Source organism: Trichechus manatus, unplaced genomic scaffold (assembly GCF_000243295.1).
Source record: "Trichechus manatus latirostris isolate Lorelei unplaced genomic scaffold, TriManLat1.0 scaffold00035, whole genome shotgun sequence".
NCBI lineage: Eukaryota > Metazoa > Chordata > Mammalia > Sirenia > Trichechidae > Trichechus > Trichechus manatus.
Window position 1 is genome coordinate 20,275,667 of NW_004443971.1, and position 20,592 is coordinate 20,296,258.

At 35.2% G+C, this 20,592-nt stretch overlaps 1 protein-coding gene across 1 annotated transcript in view; it reads right to left on the minus strand.

Moving 5' to 3' along the window:
• Window positions 1-3,948: 3,948 nt before the first annotated feature.
• Window positions 3,949-20,592, minus strand: part of LOC101344709 (complement factor H-like) — a 101,845-nt gene continuing 85,201 nt past the window's right edge. Inside the window, 8 exon segments of the mRNA XM_012555223.1 lie at window positions 3,949-4,157; window positions 4,943-5,125; window positions 8,233-8,409; window positions 11,800-11,970; window positions 12,699-12,869; window positions 13,496-13,539; window positions 13,541-13,700; window positions 14,171-14,353. Coding sequence (XP_012410677.1) covers window positions 3,949-4,157; window positions 4,943-5,125; window positions 8,233-8,409; window positions 11,800-11,970; window positions 12,699-12,869; window positions 13,496-13,539; window positions 13,541-13,700; window positions 14,171-14,353 — 1,298 coding nt within the window.

Below are 20,592 nucleotides of genomic sequence, written 5' to 3' on the forward strand. Positions count from 1 at the left end.
ATAGAATGAACTGTGTCTTCCAAAAAGATCTTTTGAATTCCTAAAATTAGAAAAGATGAGAGAATTCTTGCAGAAGGGAGAACCCTGATGGTGAAGAGATCAAGCACTTGCTGCTATCCAGAAGGTCGGTTGTTCGAACCAACCAGCTACTCTGTGGGACAAAGATGTGGCAGTTTGCTTCCCTGAAGATTTACAGCTTTGAAGACCTAATGGGGCATTTCTACTCTATTCTATAGGGTCACTATGAGTCAGAAACCACCCTACTGCAATGGATTTGGGTTTTGTTTTATACCTGTGGATGTGACCTTGTGTGGAATAGGGTTTTTCTTTTTGAAGGTGTTATCTGTTAAGTATAGATCATACGGGAGTAGGATGAGACCTAATGTCTTTTGAGTGGTGTCTTTTCAAAGTGGAAAAAAAGACACAGAGACAGAGTCACATGGGGAGAAGACAGACATCAAGTGAAGATGCATTTAAAAGCCAAGGAACACCAATTCATGATTGGGGCTACCAGAAGCTGCAAAAGACAAGAAAGGATTTTTTCCACTAGAGTTTACAGAGAGAGCATAATACTGCCAAGGCCCTGAATCTGAACTTTTAGTCTCCAGAACTGTGAGACCAACCAAAAAACCAAACCCGCTGCCATCGAGTTGATTCCAACTCATAGCGACCCTATACAGCAAGTTTCTATTCTCTAAAGCCATCCCTTTTGTGGCACTTTGTTATGACAGCCCTAGGAAACCTAGACACTCTTTCTACAGTTTTCACTGGACAATGACCTTGTGTTCGCCTTCTTCTAACACTTTCCCTGGAAACCTGGTGAATAGGAAAATTCATCTGCATTAGTTGGAAACATGGGCTTGGATTGATTAATATTTGGGGAAAAACACAACTTTAAAAGGAAGCTTATATTACATACTGATCTGCACTTTACTGTTTTCACTTTAGAAAATACTTCAACTGTTCCATTATTTTATTAGAACAGATAATGAATGATATTGTGATTACACTTGTGCATGTTACTTTTTATTTGTGTGTGCATATCATCAGAACACACAGCTAGAAGTGAGATTAATGCATCAAGAGGCCAATGTTTTGTTTATTAGATATTTCAAATTCTTCTCCAGAGGGGTGTGATATTTTAGCCTTCCACCATGTGCTGAGAGCCTACTTTTCCTTGACCTTGCCAACTGAGGACGTTGTCAAACTTCTGTATTGTTTCTCAAGTGCTAGATATATGGCACATCTGTCTGTTTTAATTTGCATTTTGCTTATTATGAATAAGGTTGAAAAATATTTAATTGCATTTGTTTTTCTATCTCTTAATTTTCTGATTAAGAGCTCCTTAGGGGTCAATATCTCCCTAAAGAGAATTTTGGAAGAACTTCCAGGATCTGCCAAGGGGAACATTGACATAAAAGTCAGGCAGTGGTTAACAGCTTTGATGCTAACCAAAAAGTTGGCAGTTTGAATCCACCAGCCGATACTTGGAAACCCTTTGGGGGCAGTTCTACTCTGTCCTATAGGGTTGCTATGAGTAGGAATCAACTTGGCACAATGGGTTTGGTTCTCTATAAAAAAGAATGAACACTGAAGGGATTTATTAGGAACTAATGAATGATTATTAAATGAGGGAACTGGTAGAAGGAGGTATGATGGAAATAAGACTACTCACCATAGACCCTTTCAAATATTTTTTATTTTTGAAATTGTAGATGTTTTTCATAGTTAAAAAATGAGGTTAGATTAAAAAAGGGAAGAAGGAGCAAAATCTAAAATTTAAAACAAACTAGAGCACATAAATATAAAACTTCATCAATATGGTAACAAGAGTCATACAGAGATCAGAATTACTATAGCTGTTTTAGAAAAGAGTACTCACATACAACTTAAAGGCAAATATCCTGAGACAAAAGAAATTTTAACTTTCATTCAGTAATTGAACTGTTAATAGTAATGTTTTCATTGCTCTATGGGTGTTATTTTTATAAATGTCATAAAATGGAAAGACAACAGTAAAGAGAAAAACGTTAAAAAGTTATTTAAAACTGATTATTAAATTTTAATTGCAAAATCCAACAGAAACTAGTATATTTTAAATGTCATTTATGTTTCAAAGATCTGACAAATAAAAGGCTGGAGAAGTACACACTGAGCTAAGAACATGGTGTTGTGCTACAAGATGAGAAAGGTCCAAAGACTAATGGAATATGTCAATTGCAGTCAGGAGCGAGCTTCAGGGGTCACCCACTAGCCAAATCTGGAATAATCTGAGCTTCAGAAGAAAAACGATTATAATTGATTGTAACAAATTGAATAAATAAAATCTCTGAATCCTTGGTGATATACACAACAAAAGGACAGGAAGAGTTCCTCACCCAACTCCCTTAGTGCTGTAGTTCCTACAGATCCCTTTTAAATTCTATCAGTAAGACTGAGTTTCATCTTTAAACGTTTTGTGTTTTTGTAGAGAGTAAGTATGTTTCTAGCCAAGAGTGGTTTTAATTATTTAATGCTATTTGAAATGTACGAACATAAAAATTATATTTCAGAATCTTATTGTTGAATGTTTCACCCAAACTCTTCCACACAAAATCATAAAAATGTTATTAGGCCTTAAGATAATTACAGAGTCTTTAGAGTCATCAAATGTATCCCCTTTTAAGCCATCTTTATTTTAAAATAACAATCTTATGAATCAAATATGATATATGCTAAAAATTTAAAAATTGAGAATACAGATAAGTATAAAGAAGTTACACACTAATAATTACTCCTATTATCGCTAAACTCAAATATGATGTTGTTGATAGATGCTGTTGAGCCTATTTCAACTCATAGTGGCCCCATGTGACAAAGTAGAACTTCCCCATAGGGATTCTTAGCTGTAATATTTACAGAAGCAGATTGACAGGCCTTTCGCCCATGGAGCCAATTTGTGGATTCGAATTACCAACTCTCCAGTTAGCAGTCGAGCCCTTAACCATTTGTGGCATCAAGACTCCTTAACCCAAACATAGTCATTGGAATATGTTATTGACTTTCCCGCCTATCTTTGTTCTATAGACTTTAATTCCGAGCTTACATAATCATGTGCATGTATTTGTGTGTTTATATGTGATATTGGGTTTTTATCACTTTTTATGTCAGTGTTATGATTATTATATACCCAACTCAATTTTAATTTTTCCTCATAATTTGTTTTAATTGTATAGTGTGCTAGACATCTTGAAGAAGCTCATCCAGTTGATCTTTTTTGGCATATTTGTCCATCAATAGATAAGAAGGCTAATATTAAAAAAAAAACAAAAAAACCCAAACCCATTGCCATCAAGTTGATCTAACTCATAGAGACTCTATAAGGCAGACTAGAACCGCCTCATAAGGTTTCCAAGGAGCAGCCGGTGGATTTGAACTGCGGACCTTTAGGTTAGCAGCTCTTAACCATTTAGCCACCAGGGATCCCGGCTAATATTAGGGGCTGATAAATAATTGCTTATATTTTATTACTAGCATAGGTCTGATTTAGTTAGATTTTTATATATTTGTCATGTAATATTATTCTGAAGATGGAGACCACTAGATCTTTTCCAGTTCCTCTGAAACAGAGCATCGCAGAAAGCCTCAGATGTTATGTTGAAAACTTTGAGAGAGTTAGGAAAGTGATGGACCAAAACAGCACTGAAGTGAGTGCCTCTAATTTCATGTCACGGATGTTTTAGGAACAGGACACACTGCTTTATGGTTTGCCAAGTTTTAATGTGGTGCTTAATTTTTAGTGTCAGATATTGGTCTCTCAGATTATAATTACATCACTCACTTAATATTTAAGGCAAATTCTAATTTATCAATAAAAATGACTTAACACTTGGAAAAATAAAATGGAGAAAACTAGATTAATAATACAGAATTCAGGATATGTATATAGTTTGATCATATAAACCCATTTTAACCAAAGTATGTTTCACAACTGGGATACTCCAGATTCCCTTCCTGACATGTTGGTTGGAAAGTTTCTCTTGGTGTCTTTTCCCTATGTCCCAATTTACAAGTAAATTCAACAGTATCATTTGTTTTGACATAAGTTTTTTTGTCATTTTTCCATTTTAACTGTATGTTATATTTTTCCATCATTTCTTCTGATATTACACATGCATCTGAAAATAGAAAATAACGAATATAAAAAATTATTAGTACACAAAAAATTATTTTCATAGACTTTCAGGGCTTCAAGTAGACTGTTAGATAATGGTTCAGGAATTCTTTCTCTAAATCTTTCCAAACAGTCTCTGTGAAAAATTATCATGTATATTTAAATATTGTGAAATGGTAAACCTAACTAACCTAACCTATTGCAGTTGAATCAATGATGAGTTGTCGAGTTGATTCTAACCTCATCTGTTACAGCATAGAATTGCCTCATAAGATTTCTTGGCTGTAATCTTTACAGAAGCAGATTGCCAGGCCTTTCTTTCACGGCACTGCTTGGTGGGCTCAAACCACCAACCTTTAGGCTAGTAGATGAGTGCAAACCTTTTGTGCCACCGAGGGAACTTGAAACTAGTAAATGATGCAAAAATGACATATTATGTTTACTGTGTGATAATTAGATGTTATTTTCAGAGAATCATAACATGAATTATCATGTAAGAGTTTGGCATTAAAGAAATGTTCATATCTATTGTTTCAGTAAGAACTTCCAAAACTTCATGTCTTCAGATATTAATATCGGAAAACACTATGGAGCAGTTCTACTCTGTAACACACGGAGTTGCACGGAGTAAAAATCGACTTGCTAGCAACAGGTTTTGCTTAATTGACGTTTGGTAGTCAAGTATTCAACACAATGGTTCTTCACTAATTCATAAGTATTATAAACAGCAAAACATCATGCTCATTACTCTGATTTTCCCAGAATCAAAGAGAATACTGAAGTACTTACCTAAACATTTTGGTGGTTCTGACCACCGTCCATTTCTGCATGTTATATGTTTGTTCCCCTGAAGTTCATAGAGGTTCTGGCATTGGTACTCAACTGATGATCCTTGAGCATAGGAAGGTAATGGGAATGAAGTTGTGTCTCCATTTTCAATATGTGGAGGCGGCCCACATTGTCCTTCAGAATCTAAATATATATACATACATGATTTATTGAGAGATCAGATCAATGAGTAGAATAAAATGAGGCAAATACAATGAAGTATATAATATGTAAAATTTCTGAGGAAAGAAATTCTAATCATATAAATTGAGAGCTACAAAATTTTTCAGTTCTTCCTTTTATCCTACTTTAAAACCCACTAAAACACTACTAAACATGTCTGCTTTGTAGTTTTGCCGTATAAATTCTTTTCTTCATGAATATATGCAGAAAAATTCACAGCTAAGATAAAAGAAAATTTACTTTCGGCTATATAATATACTGTTGTGTCTACTGGGTCTCTAGTCATTAAACAAAATTTTATTACAAAGGAAACATCAATTCCTTACAAAAATTCAAAGAATAAAAATGTGTATTTGTACTTTTGCTAATCTATAGCTAAAAATCTTTGACATATTATATAAAACCAAAGTTAGAACATTCTGAAAGATGAAGAGAAGTTGGACCTTAAGACTCAAGGAACCATATGACAGTGAGTTACTTGGGTTCTCTTTTTGTCTCCTGTATATCCTGAACTGGGCAGTGGGGAAGACGGCATCGCAGAATCAATATCCAGTTCAGACAAAACAGTTCAGAGAAGAATCTGCTTCTCTAACCAAAGGCTCTGGAAAGGAGCAGCCTAGCAAGACAGAAATCTTTTTACCAATATCCAACTTACTCTAGAAAATCACCACAGAAGAAATAAAGACCATCTCTGCCTCCCCCCATGATCAACAGGGCTGAGTGAGGAGCCTAGACTTCCACTCACAAGCTAAGGTAACAAGGCACCTGTCTCCTTTCCGTGGTGTCAACGAGGCCAAGCGGGAAGCCTGGTTTGCACCCTGAATGGCAGTAATGGAGGTCTGTTAAAATACCAGATTTAAATAAAATTCAGAGTTTCAAAACATAATACCCAAAATGTACAGGTTACAGCTGAAAATCACTCATAATATCAAGAATGGGGAAAAAGAGAAAAGACAATCAACAGATGCTAACACTGAGATGATTCAGATGTTAAGATTATTTGACAATGATTGTTAAAATCCAATGGGATTATGTAACTAAGAAATACACTAACATTCTAAAAAATTCACTGAATGAGCTCAATAATAGGTTGGAGAAAACAGAAGAGTGCATCTCAAGCTTGATGATGAAATAATAAATATTAACTAATCTAAAAACAGAGTGAGAACAAACAAACAAAAATAAACAGAGTTTCAGGTTTCTGTGGGAAAACAGAAAGAAGTTTGGAGTCTCATAAAGAGAGAAGAAAGAGTATGGAGTGGAATAAAAAAAAAATTCAAAATATAATGCCTGAAAAACTTCCCAAATTGGGCATAAAGCCTAAACCTGCATATTCAAAAAGCTGAATAAACTTCAAACAAGATAAACCCAGAGAAATTTGTGTCAAGACACATCGTAATCAAATGGCTGAAAAATAAAGTGACAGAAAAAAATCTTGAAAGCAGCTAGAGAGACATTATGCATTACCTATAGGGGAACAAGGATTCAAATGACAGTGGGTTATTTCATCTGAAATCAGTGGAGGTCAGAAGGAAGAGATATAACATTTTTCCAACTCTGAAAGAAAGGAATTGTTGTCTACTGCAAATTCTACATGCAGTAAAACCATCCTTAAGAATAATGCGGAAATAAAGACATTCACAGACAAAGGAGAACTGTGATAATCGTCTCCAGCAGGCCCATGCTTAAAGAATGACTAATTTCTTCGATAGAAAATAAAACATAACAGAAGGAGAAACGAGACTTCAGGAAGGAAGAAAGAACAATGGAGTAGATTAAAAACAATAGGGGTAAATGTAATAGACTATCATGAGTTGGTTAAATTTTGTTTGACTGTTGAAACAAAATTATATCATCTGATGTGCTCCGTGTATGCAGAGGAAGTACTTAAGACATATCTATTTAAAATGTGTTGAGGATAAATGGAGTAACTGGGTAAAATGGAAGTAAAGTTTACACACTTTACTTCAAGGAGAAAAATGGAAATACAGGTATACAGTATATTACATATGTGAGTGGTTAAGAGCTATAGCTGCTAACCAAAAGGTTAGCAGTTCAAATCCACCAGCCACTCTTTGGAAACCCTATAGGGTAATTCCACTCTGTCTTATAGGGTCGCTATGACAAGAAATTGACTCAACAGCAATGGATTTTTTGTTTTTTTTTTTAAAATTGTATTGCACAGTGCAACCACTGGATTAAACAACTATACAAAGAGATATACTAAAAAGGCAATACAGATAAATCAAAATAAAATTCTTAAAAAATACTTAAGAAACCTACAAGAAAGGCAAGAAAATGGAAACAAGAATGAGAAACAGAGGAAACAAACCCAAAACTAATAATAAAATGCCAGCCATAAGCCCTAACATATCAATAATTACTTTAAATGTTAATGGTCCAAATATACAGTTAAAAGACTGAGAATAACTGGGTGAATAAGAACAAGACCTAACTATATGTTGTCTACAGGAAGTCACTTCAAACCTAAAAACATATGTAGGTTCAAGTAAAAGACTGAAAAAGCATACTAGGCAAATATTATTTTAAAAAAATAAATAAAACTCCTTTGCTGGCTCCCCTTGTCTCACAAACTCTAATGTTCGCATGTCCATGGATAAGTGCTCAGACTTCTAGAAAAACTAATTCCCTAGGTGAGCTTAGTTGGTCACATAATTTTGATTATAATTTGCCTGCTGAAGGGGTTTAAATTTGTATCACTTTCTATGATCATTCCCCAGCTGTCTATTCTACTTCTCATAGAACTGTCAGACTTCTGTAAAGTGTCTTTTATAGATTTATTCTTCAGGAAATAACTCAGTGTCTTCCTGCTGAAGACAGCAGATTTTCCAAGATTCCGACTATTCCTTTAATAGGGTCAGATATTTCATGAAACAAATAAGCCATATTACCTGGCTCAGTCCACAAAAAGAATTAAATTTTAAGCATTATAATTTTATTTGTATTTGGACTAATATATTCCACAAACATTACTATACATATGTTTATATCAATATATGTTATCTCTACTGTCTCTCTACAAATTTTTAGGAAATAAGATATTCTACTTTTGCACTGAGGTGCTTCTGTCCAGGTTCCACTCAGACACATCGCTTCTACCTCTCCATACAGGGAATAAGGTTTGTTACATTCAAAAAGTACTCTCTCTCCAGGTGGATACCTAGTCATCTGTTTTGAGATAATATTAGCATTTTTCACTTCAGGTGGATTCCCACAGGAAATATTTGAATAGAAAGAAAAATATTCTCTCCATTAGGGTTTGTCTTAGTCATCTCGTGCTGCTGTAACAGAAATACCACAAGTGGATGGCTTCAACAAATAGAAATTTATTCTCTCATAGTCCAGTAGGCTACAAGTCCAAATTCAGGGCATCAGCTCCAGGAGAAGGCTTTCTCTCTCTGTCGGTTCTGGAGGAAAGTCCTCATGATGCATCAGTCTTCCCTTGGTCTGGGAGCATCTCAGCGCAGGAACCTCAGGTCCAAAGGACACGCTGTGCTCCTGGCACTGCTTTCTTGGTGGTGTGAGGTTCCCATGTGTCTCTGCTTGCTTCTCTCTTTTATTTCTCAAGAGAGATTGGATTAAGACAATATCTAGTCTTGTAAACCTCATTGGTACAACCTCATCATAGTGATAGAGTTTACAACACATAAGGACGTCACATATAACCTCATCACAGTGATAGAGATTACAACACATAATGAAATCACATCAGATTTATGAAATGATACACAATCATATAATACTGGGAATCCTGATCCAGCCAAGGTTGACAGATATTTTTGGGGGACACAATTCAATCCATGACATTCCACCCTTTGGCCCCCAAAAATTCAGGTCCTTGCAACATGCAAAACATATTCATCTCATCATATCACAGCAAAAGTCTTAACTCCAAGTCTAAAATCCAAAAATTTCTCTTCATCTATGATATCTAGAATACAAGTTATCTGCTTCCAAAGGTACAATGGCAGAAGAGGCACAAGCTAGACATTTCCATTACAAATGGGAGAAACTGGAGGAGAAGAAGGGATAACAGGCACCAAGCAAGTCAGCAGAACACATTACATCAGCCCTCAAGGCTTTGAAAATAATCTTCTGTTCTCTGAGACCATTTACACAATAGCCTTGCCCTCCATGTTGTAGATATTGGCCACAGTCTCCGGATTCTGAGTGGAGGCCCCTTGGCCCTGGGTTTCAGCTCCGCTTTCCAGGCCCACTGGGATGGCAACTCTGATCCCTTGGCTTTAGGTGCACTATTTTCCTAGTCCATTGGAGTGACAACTCCACCCTTAGAAACACCAGAGGCCATGGCTCTGCCCTTTGAAACCCCAGAGTTCCTGGCCATACCTTCTGAGACTGAGGCAGGTCAACTTCTTGTGTTCCTTGTCTCTTCAGCTTCTGCTTCCTGTGGACTCGTGGCCCTTGGGCCTCAAGCCCCCATCTGCCCTGCTAGGGCAAGTGTTCCAAAGCTCTGTAGCTCCACCAGTAAGTGCCCAGAGGCACCCCACTCCGCCAGGAAGCCTCCTGCACACAGGCACTCAGCTCTCTCGTTCCGTGGGTTGGCTATAGCACCATCTCACGCTGGTCTCCTGGTTCTGCTGCTGCTGGTTCTCTGCCGCTGCTATACCTCTATCCATTCACAATTTCAAAACCGCTTCCACATTTTAGGTATCTGTTAGAGCAGCATCCCACTTCTGACACCAAATTCTGTCTTAGTCATCTAGTGCTGCTGTAACAGAAATACCACAAGCAGATGGTTTCAACAAAGAGAAATTTATTCTCTGATAGTCCAGTAGACTACAAGTCCAAATTCAGGGCATCAGCTCCAAGAGAAGGCTTTCTATCTCTGTTGACTCTGGAGGAAAGTCCTTGTGTTGCATCAGTCTTCCCTTGGTCTGGGAGCATCTCAGCGCAGGAACCTCAGGTCCAAAGGACACACTCTGCTCCCGGCACTGCTCACTGGTGGTGTGAGGTTCCCATGTGTCTCTGCTTGCTTCTCTCTTTTACATCTCAAGAGAGATTGGATTAAGACACTATCTAATCTTATAAACCTCATAAGTATAACCTCATCATAGTGACAGAGTTTACAACACATAAGGAAATCACATATAACCTCATCATAGTGATAGAGATTACAACACATAACGAAATCACATCAGATTTATGAAGTGGTACACAGTCATACAGTGCTGGGAATCCTGACCCAGCCAAGTTGACAGATACTTTTGGGGGACACAATTCAATCCATGATAGGGTTCATTTTGAGTAACAAATCAATGAATGAGATTTCAAATATATTTAAAATAAATTTCAAATAAAATATATATTTTAAAATCAGTAGATAACCTATCATTCTAAAGTTTGCTAATATAAAAAAATTTACATGGAAAATAGGTAAAAAGACAGATGCTATAATATTTAAGTTTCAACATCCTTACATCTCTCATCTATCTGCCCCAGAAGACAGAAATTTTTCTTTCCTTTCAGAAACCAGTGAAAATGAGAGATGTCCTAGACTATCTTGGAATTTAGTAAACTAAATATCATATATTATAAACTCAATATGAATTTTGAAACTGTAAAGAATCATAATAAAAAGATTATGTGACATCAGATTTTTATTTGCAGTTATTCTGCTTATTTATCACAATTTTAGCCCCTTAGAAACATAATACATGTATGCACCTCCTTAAAGAGTAAGTCAAGAATTAAGAGAATACTTTGAAGAATACCATAACTAAAGAGGAAGATGATTAAAAGAAAGTATTCCAACAGGAGATGCAAGAAAAGAATAGAAAAATAAATCTATAATTGATAAAAACAACTCTATTGATTTTTTTGGGCAAATGCTTAAAGATAAAATAATGCACAATGTATAATTCTTCAGAGAGTTTCAGGTGTACATGAAGCAATAGTACGCTATACCCTTGGTTCCTACCCTAAAGTGTGCATATAGTCTCCTGTACCAAAAAAAATTGAAAAAAAAAAAAAATACCCGTTGCCACAATCGCGACTCATAGTGACACTATAGGACAGAGTAGAATGGCCTCATAGGGTTTCCAAGGCGGTAATCTTCACAGAAGCAGACTGCCACATCTTGCTTCTGCGGAGCAGCTGGTGAGTTACAACTACCCACCATTTGGTTAGCAGCTGAGTGCTACAGCACTGCGCCGCCAGGGATTCTTATAATCTTTTGTAGGGCTTGTTAAAACAGTTTCAGGGTTCATCTCGGATAGTTTCTGATTCAGTAGGTCTGAGGTGAACCCATGAATTCGTATGTCTATCAATTTTCCAGAAAATACTGATGCTGCTATTTCAGGGACCACTCTTTGAGAACCACTGGGCTATAAGATTAACCATTAGATATACAATACTATTCCTTAACCTATGTCTATTTTTTAAAGGTGCTAGAGACGAATGAACCCTGGTGACACAATGGTTAACAGCGCGGCTGCTAACCAAAATGTGGGCCATCTGGGGCAGTTCTACTCCGTCCTGTAGGAATCGACTTGAAGGCAACAGATTTCACTATTTATTTTTTTAGAGACAAATAATTCTATATTTTATTGCCTAAAATATTTTTATAAATAAATTTAAAAATTTGATCAAGGTACCTTTGCATGTTGGGCTACCTATCCATTTGCCCTTGATACACTCTACAGTATTTGACTCATCTAATTGGAAATTTTTTTCATACTCTACTTGTTCTCCTGACCTATATGATTCTTTTTCCAGGTCTTTGAGTACTGCATTAGCAAATGTGGGTAATTTCAGACAATCTGTATCTGAAAGAAAAGGAATATGCATCTGTTTAGTACATCTTTAGTATATATATATTTCAATAATTATATTCCAAAATAATAATTACCTACATGTCAAACCAATGAATACTGTACAATATTTTTCATACAACTTGACAAAATAAGTTTTTATACAGTCTTGATGTAATTACATTTAATTGTTCTACATTTTTCAAAGGCATAAGGCGGGAATGGTAGTAGTGGAGCTTGAAGAGATATGGATAGATGTAATGGTTGGGGTCATACTTCCTTCTTGCATTCAAATGTATTCTTGCCCCATACTAGTCACTTATATCATGTATATATGTCTATTTTTTTCTTTAGTCTTCTGTCAAAATCTAATTTCTGAATAATTATTTCAAATATTTTAGAAAATTATATATTTATAAGAAGATAATTGATAAGCTGATAGCAGAGCGAATGATAATTAGATTGATAAGTAGGGGTCAGCTGGGCTTCAGGAACAAAGACAAGAAATCTGAAAATAAAGGTCAGGAGATGTCAAAAGTACACACAGGAAGATTTGAAAAGGAAATAATTTCGGCCATGTTGCCAAACTTTACTTATTACTAAAGCTATAGTTCTCTGTCAGAATCCAGGATTTTCCAGAGATAAATTGTTAAATTTTACAATTACTGCTTAGTTGCTTATTTGTTCCATTTATGCTTTGAATAAAAGATATTTATCATCCATGGAATACAATTAATATATACTTTTGCATTCTGGTGGGGGAGGCCATTTTCCTCCTAACGATTTCATAGACTCAGGACCATCAATGCCAAAACCATCAGTACAGTTGTATGTGATTTCTCCACGTTAGTAGCTGTCTAACTCATGAGATAGAACACCGTGAGGAATCAAAGGTGGTGGCTCACAAAGCAGTCCTTAAAAAACATGAAAGAATGCATTCGTGTTTCACTTATTCTGAAATTTAATTTTATGTACCGGGTGTCCCATTTATTAGTTTTATTTGAAAAGAAGTGAAAACACGGGAGTTACTATCACACCACAAAGAGGTGCACAAACACTTTCTAAATCCACCCTTCTGCTGTCTGTCACAACCTAAGCAAGAACTTGAGGCTTAAAATGTCAATGCATTTATGAACGATATAACCAGTGCTTCTCTTACCAGGCCCGAGTGTCAAAAGGAAACACACTGAGAATGAATGATCCTAAGAAACACACCATTATGTTCTAAGAAGTCAGAAGGAACATTGTAGGAAAAACATTAAAAAAAAAAAAAGTTGGCAAGGCTATAACTTAGGTTTAATTATACTACACATAACATTTTAAAACAAAATAAATGGCAGACTTTGAAGTGATTCTATAAAGAACCTATGAAATTAACAAAAATAAGATTGATTTGACCATGGAAAATTATTTTGATGGTAAGATATATAAACAATTATATATACATATATAAATTATATTGCCTTATGACTTTGATGACAACTGATTATTTTTAATAAATTATTCTGAAAATAAATTTGTCTTGTTTATATGCCCTCACCTACACACTGAGGTGGAGAACTCCATTTTCCCATGTGGCATGTTATCTTCTTCAGATAGGCTGAAACCATCTTCACAAATACAAGTTAATTTTCTACCATGTGAATAGAGTCTAGGTTTGGATGTTGCTTTCCTTACTTCTGAAAATCTAGATAAGTTAATTATTCCATGTTTAATATGAGGTGGTGGAGAACATGGAATGTTTCCTATATGAATAACAGAGATCAAAGGGTCAAGCACAAATACGATTAAATTAAAAAAATAAAATAAAATACTATTTGGAATAATAAAATAAAGGTAATTTAAATAAATAATATTGTTTAAAAACTGAACAAATACCTGGAACTTGCAAGGATATATATTGCCACAATATCTATGCCACTATCCTCTTGTTAAATATTCCCCTTCATTCTTCTCCTGTTCATCATGAGGAATGAAATAATGACAAAAACTTTATCTAGTATTTAAATAATATCCCTAAGTCTTTTGTCTGTATTTATTTCACTGTATAAGTGAATGAATGCTGATTAATTTGGGCATGAATTGTAATTTACTGTTTTAGTTAAAGAGGAATAAATATAGAGAGTGGTCTTCATCTTGTTCAATTACACAAAGCACAGTATAGTATTAACCTCATTTTGAAAGAATGTTCTAAAGCAAGTTATGAAGTACTAACCAACACAGCGAGGTATTGACTGCCATCTTCCATCTTTGCACACAATTTCATCGGCTTCTTGAATGAGGTAATTTTCTTGACAGAGAATAGATATTTTTTCTCCATCCTGATAATTCACTGTCGTTGTCATATCTCGAGTATTGGGAATGTGAGGTGGAGGTGGGCATAACTGTTTTTTTTCTTCTAAAAAATATTAAAATTAGATTGCTTCATTAAAAAATCATAAATTAAAAATATAAAAAGGATAATTTTAATACATAGAATATTCAGTACCAATGTACCATAAATGGTCATATAATAATCATTATGCTCTGTATTTATATATATAGTACTCTTTGTAGCTTTATAACCCTTAATTTTCTTACTTTTGGTTTATATGCCTATAGTTTAGCTTCTAGCTTCTTCCTTTTATTTTTTATGTGACCAATCTTGTAAAATTTATGTAAAAATTTAATTATATCTAACCATTATGATGTTTTAACTGGTTTACACACTCTTGATAACAGGTATTACCAGGGTCTTTTTTACAGATATTCATGATCAAATGCATTGACATTGAACTAAAACCCTCACGAGATATTCTACCAGTGGAAGCTGATAAACCAGAGGAAGAATTAATTAACACTCCATTCATCTGGTACTGACTCTTGGCTAAGATTCAGAATTAAATATGTTCACTAGTGATTTATAGTGTGCCATTTAAAAAGCAAAACTCACCTGGTGGTACGGTTTATAGCTTGTTTACACTATTTAGAGGCATACAGATTAATGATATGCACCCAGTTTAACAAATTTTACAGCCTGGCTTTAGTTACATGAACAACAAGGTATAAACTACCCCTCTATAGCCTCTGTATGAGCTCCCCTGAAACTGAGATACATCAGATATATCTTGTGGGTTTAGAGTCTGAAGATGAAGCATGTCCTCTCTGACTGAGGGCAGACTCTGGATGGCTGTACCTGAGAGTTTTGGATCACTCTCTGACTCCCAAATTTTGCTTTTCCCTCTTGTGCTTTGTGCTTTACCTTTGTTAAGTCTCATGTGACTGTACTTTGGGAAGTCTTGTGAATCCTTTCAGTTGTCCAACACTTTATAATCCATCCAGGGAGACACTTGACTGAATTGTTGTTGTTAGGTGCCATTCAGTCTGTTCTGACTCATAATGACTCTATGTACAACAGAATGAAGCACTGCCCAGTCCTGCTCCATCCTCATAATCATTATGCTTGAGCCCATTGTTGAAGCCCTCTCGTTGAGAGTCTTCCTCTTTTTCACTGACCCTATACTGTACCAAGCATAATGTCCTTCTCCAGGGACTGGTCCCTCCTGATAACATGTCAAAAGTCTGTGAGACAAACTCTCGCCATCCTCACTTATAAGGAGCATTCTGGATGTACTTCTTCCAAGAAAGACTTGTTTGTTCTTTTGCAGTCCATGGTATATTCATTATTCTTCACCAATACCATAATTCAAAGGCGTCAATTCTTTGACCTTCCTTATCTGTTGTCCAGCTTTTGCATGCATATGAGGAAATTGAAAACACCATGGCTTATGTCAGGTGCACCTTAGTCCTTAAGTGACATCTTTGCTTTTAAACATTTTATAGAGGTCTTTTGCAGATTTGCCCAAGAAATCATTTGATTTCTTGATGCTGCTTCCATGGGTGCTGATTATGGATCCTAGTAAAATGAAATCCTTTACAACTTCAGTCTTTTCTCTGTTTATCATGATGTTGCTACTGGTCCAGTTGTCAGGATTTTTGTCATCTTTATGTTGAGGTGTAATCCATACTGAAGGTTGTAGTCTTTATCTTATCAGTAAGTGCTTCAAGTCCTCTTCACTTGCAGCGAGCAAGGTTGTGTCATCTGCATTTTACAGGTTGTTGAGTCTTCCTGATGCCCTGTTCTTCTTCATATAGTCCAGCTTCTTGGATTATTTGCTCAGCATACAGATTGAGTAAGTATGGTGATAGGATACAACCCTGACGCACACCTTTCCTGACTTTAAGGCACTCAGCATCCCTTTGTTCTGCTTCAACGACTGCCTCTTAGTATATGAACAGGTTTATCATAAGCACAATTAAGTGCTCTGGAATTCCTATTCTTTGCAATATTATCCATAATTTGTTATGATCTACACAGTTGAGTGCCTTTACATAGTCAATAAAACACAGGTAAACATCTTTCTGGTATCCTCTGCTTTCAGCCAGGATTCATCTGACATCAGCAATAATATCCCTGCTTCCATGTCCTCTTCTGAATCGAGCTTGAATTTCTGGCAGTTCCCTGTCAATGTACTGCTGCAACTGCTTAAGAATAATCTTCAGGAAATTTTTACTTGTGTGTAATATTAATGATATTGTTCAATAATTTCCACCTTCTGTTGGATCACCTTTTCTTTGGAATGGGCATAAATATGGATCTCTTCCAGTTGGTTGGACAGATAGCTCTCTTCCAAATTTCTTGGCATAGACCCATGAGCACTTCCAGTGCTGAATTCGTTTGTCGAAACGTCACAATTGGTATTCGATCAATTCCTGCCAGTGTCTTCAGAGCAGTTTGGACTTCTTCCTTCAGTACCATTGGTTCTTGATTATATGCTACCTTCTGAAATGATTCAACATAGACCAATTCTTTTTGGTACAATGACTCTGTGTATTCCATCTTCTTTTGATGTTGCTTGCATCATTCAGTATTTTGCCCATAGAATCCTTCAACATTGCAATTCAAGGACTGAATTTTTTTTCAGTTCTTTCAGCTTGAGAAATGTCAAGTGTGTTCTTCCCTTTTGGTTTTCTAACTCCAGGCCTTTACACATGTCATTACAATACTTTACTCTGTCTTTTCAAGCCACCATTTGAAATCTTCTGTTTAGCTTGTTTACTTAATCATTTCTTTCTTTCACTTTAGCTCCTTGATGTTCAAGAGGAAATTTCAGAGTCTCTTCTGACATCTATTTCACTCCTTTCTTTTTTCCTGTCTTTTTAATGACCTCTTACTTTCTTCATGTATGATGTCCTTCCACAACTCATCTGGTCTTTGGTTATTAATGTTCAATGCATCAAATACATTTTTGAGATGGTCTCTAAATTCAGGTGGAATACACTCAAGGTCATGCTTTGGCTGTTGTGGACTTGTTCCAATTCAAATTTAACTTGAACTTGCATAGGAGCAATTGATGGTCTTTTCCACAGTCGGTCCCTGGCCTTGTTCTGACCGATGATCTTGAGCTGTTCCATCATCTCTTTCCACAGGTGTAGTCAGTTTGATTCCTGTGTATTTCATTCAGCAAGGTCCACATGTATAGTCACCATTTATGTTATTGGAAAAAGGTATTTGCAATGAAGAATTTGTTGGTTTTGCAAAATTCTATCATGTGATTTCAGGCATTGTTTCTTTCACCAAAGCCATATTTTCCAACTACCAGTACTTCTTCTTTGTTTCCAACTTTCACAGTCCTATCACCAGTAATTATCATTGCATCTTGACTGCATGTCTGATCAATTTCAGACTGCAGAAATTGTTAAAAATCTTCAATTTATTCACGTTTGGCCTTAATGGTTGGTTCATAAATTTGAATAATAGCCATATTAACTGGTCTTCCTTGCAGGCGAATGGATATTATCCTATCACTGACAGTGTTGTGTTTCAGGATAGATCTTGAAATGTTCTTTTAGACAACGAACATGACACCATTCTTCAATTTGTTATTCCCAGCATAGCAGACCATATGATTGTTTGATTCAAAATGGACAATACCAGTCCATTTTAGCTCACTAATGCCTAGGATATTGATGTTTATGTGTTTCATTTCATTTTTGATGACTGCCAGCTTTCCTAGATTCATAGTTCATACATTCCACATTCTTATTATTAATGGATATTTGCGGCTGTTTCTTCTCATTTTCAGTCATGCCACATCAGCAAATGAAGGTCACAAAAACTTTACTCTATCCACATCATTAAGATCGCCTTCACTCTGAGGAGGCAGCTCTTCCACAGTCGTATTTTGAGTGTCTTCCAACCTGAGGGGCTCATCTTCTGGCACTAATATCAGACAATCTTCTGTTCATAAGGTTTTCATTGGCTAATTTTTTCAGAAGTAGACCACCAGGTCTTTTTTTCTAATCTGTCTTAGTCTGGAAGCTCAGCTGAAACGTGCCCACCATGGCTGACCCTGCTGGTATTTTGAATACCAGTGGCATAGCTTCCAGCATTACAGCAACAAGCAAGCCACCACAGTATGACAAATTGACAGACGCTTGGGGTTTGACTGAATATACTTCAATAATAGTAATTAATAACTTTAGGTTTTCTGTTTCTGCCTAAGTCAATATGAGTATTTTATATTTGATCAAAAATATTTTGTCTCATTACTGTTTTTATATTTCTTTGCACAATTCTTCAATGTATTCTTATGGATTTATTTTCTTCTATGTCTGATATTTAAATTTTTTTTGTCCAAATAACCTTAATTTGTACTTTCTCTTCATGAGTCTAGCCAGAGTTTGGTGTATTTAATGTATTTTCTTAAAAAACAGAACTAAAAATTTATAAATCCACTATACACATGGATTTTTTAACTTTTTATATTAATATATGCTTTAATTATTCTCTCCTTTAAGGTCTTTGGGTACATGTTCTTTTCTGTCTTCTAGACTGTAATACCTACTGCTTTTACTTTATTTCTGGTTTGCTGGTGGATATTTTAAAATTAAAATACCCCTGCTTTAGCAGTATCCCATTAATTTCAATGTATAATGCTAACATTGAAATTTCATGAAAATATTTTAAGAAAGTAGGTCATCAGCTTTTTGAAATGGCAGATAAGGTGTGCTGCTAGCCCTCTTATTACTTTATTTTATTTTGGCCTTTATTTTAGGGAGAAGGGTATGAGGATGTTGATTCTTTGGAATTTGTTAAGACTTCTTTTATCACATGGAAATGGTCAATTGTTTAAAATAACATGGCTATATTAACATCAGACAAGTAGTATAAACTTGTAAGGAAATATTTTATAATCATAAAATGGTTAATTCACGAGAGCAAAACAATCAAAAATGTGTATGTGCCTAAAAATATTGGAATACATGAAGCAAAAAAGTACAGAAATACAGGAAGAAATAGGTAAGTCCATATTCCTAGTTAGCAATACTATCATTTTTGCTGTGACTGATAGAACAACTAGATTTAAAAAATCAAGAAAGGCAGAGATAAATTTGAAGAACACCATGAACCACTTTAACCTAATCTAACAATTACAGTATAAATATATTTTTTATAACCACGGAACCATCACCAAGATAGACAACATGCTGTACAACAAAAACAGCATGAATAAGTTTCAAAATATCGAAATTGTACACAGTATGTTTTCTGACAACAGAATTAAATTAGAAACCAAAAAGGATAATTTATCTAAGAAAAATATAACAAAGTTCTACATAACTGACAGGTCAAAAAAGAAATCACGAGGGAAATAAGAAAATCAATTGGAATGAAAATGAAATAAATCGCATATAAATATTTGTGAGACAAGGCTAACGTAGTATTTTTCTAGAAAAGGGTAGCTGTAAATGGTTATATAAGGAAGCCAGGTGTTCCAAGGGTTAGACAGGGAAAGGACTAGGCAGCTAACCAATAGGTTGTCAAGTTTGAACATATGCAGCAGTTTCGAGGGAGAAAGACTTAATCTGCTTCCACAAAGTTTACAGCCAAGAAAACTCCCTGGGACGGTTCTCACTATGAGTGAGAATGCACTCGATGGCAACTAGCAATAACAACAAAAACAAAGGCTTATATTTAAAAAATGGAATTGTTTAAATATACTTTTTAGTTTACCACCTTAAGAAAAAACAAAAACGAGAACTTCAAAGCAATGGGAATGGAGAAAAGATTAAAGATGACAGAAAAGAGAAAATAGACATAATTGACAAAGAAAAAGAGAAAAGTAATCAAGCTAAAAATAGAGACTGTTAAGCAAGCTAAAAATATAAAAGAGAGGAAATGGAGAAAATTAAAAACCTTAAAATAGATTATTTGAAAAGTTTAATACAATCGGGAAAAAAAATTGGGAGGAGTGATCAAGATAAAAGAGAATAAAAATGATCAGTACCCAGAATGAAAGACTAGATATCACCTAGGATCATACAAATATTAAAAGGAAAATAGAAAAGTAGATGAATATTATGAACAACTGCATGCCAATAAATTGGATAAGTTAAAATGGACATATTTCTTAAATAATGCAACTTCCATATCATGACAAAAGAAAACAGAGAAAATCTTAATAGCCCTCTACCTATTAAAGAAATTGAATTCTTATTTATTTTTATTGTACTTTAGGTGAAGGTTTACAGAACAAATAGTTTCTCATTAAACAGTCAGTACACATACTGTTTTCTGACATTGGTTAACAACCC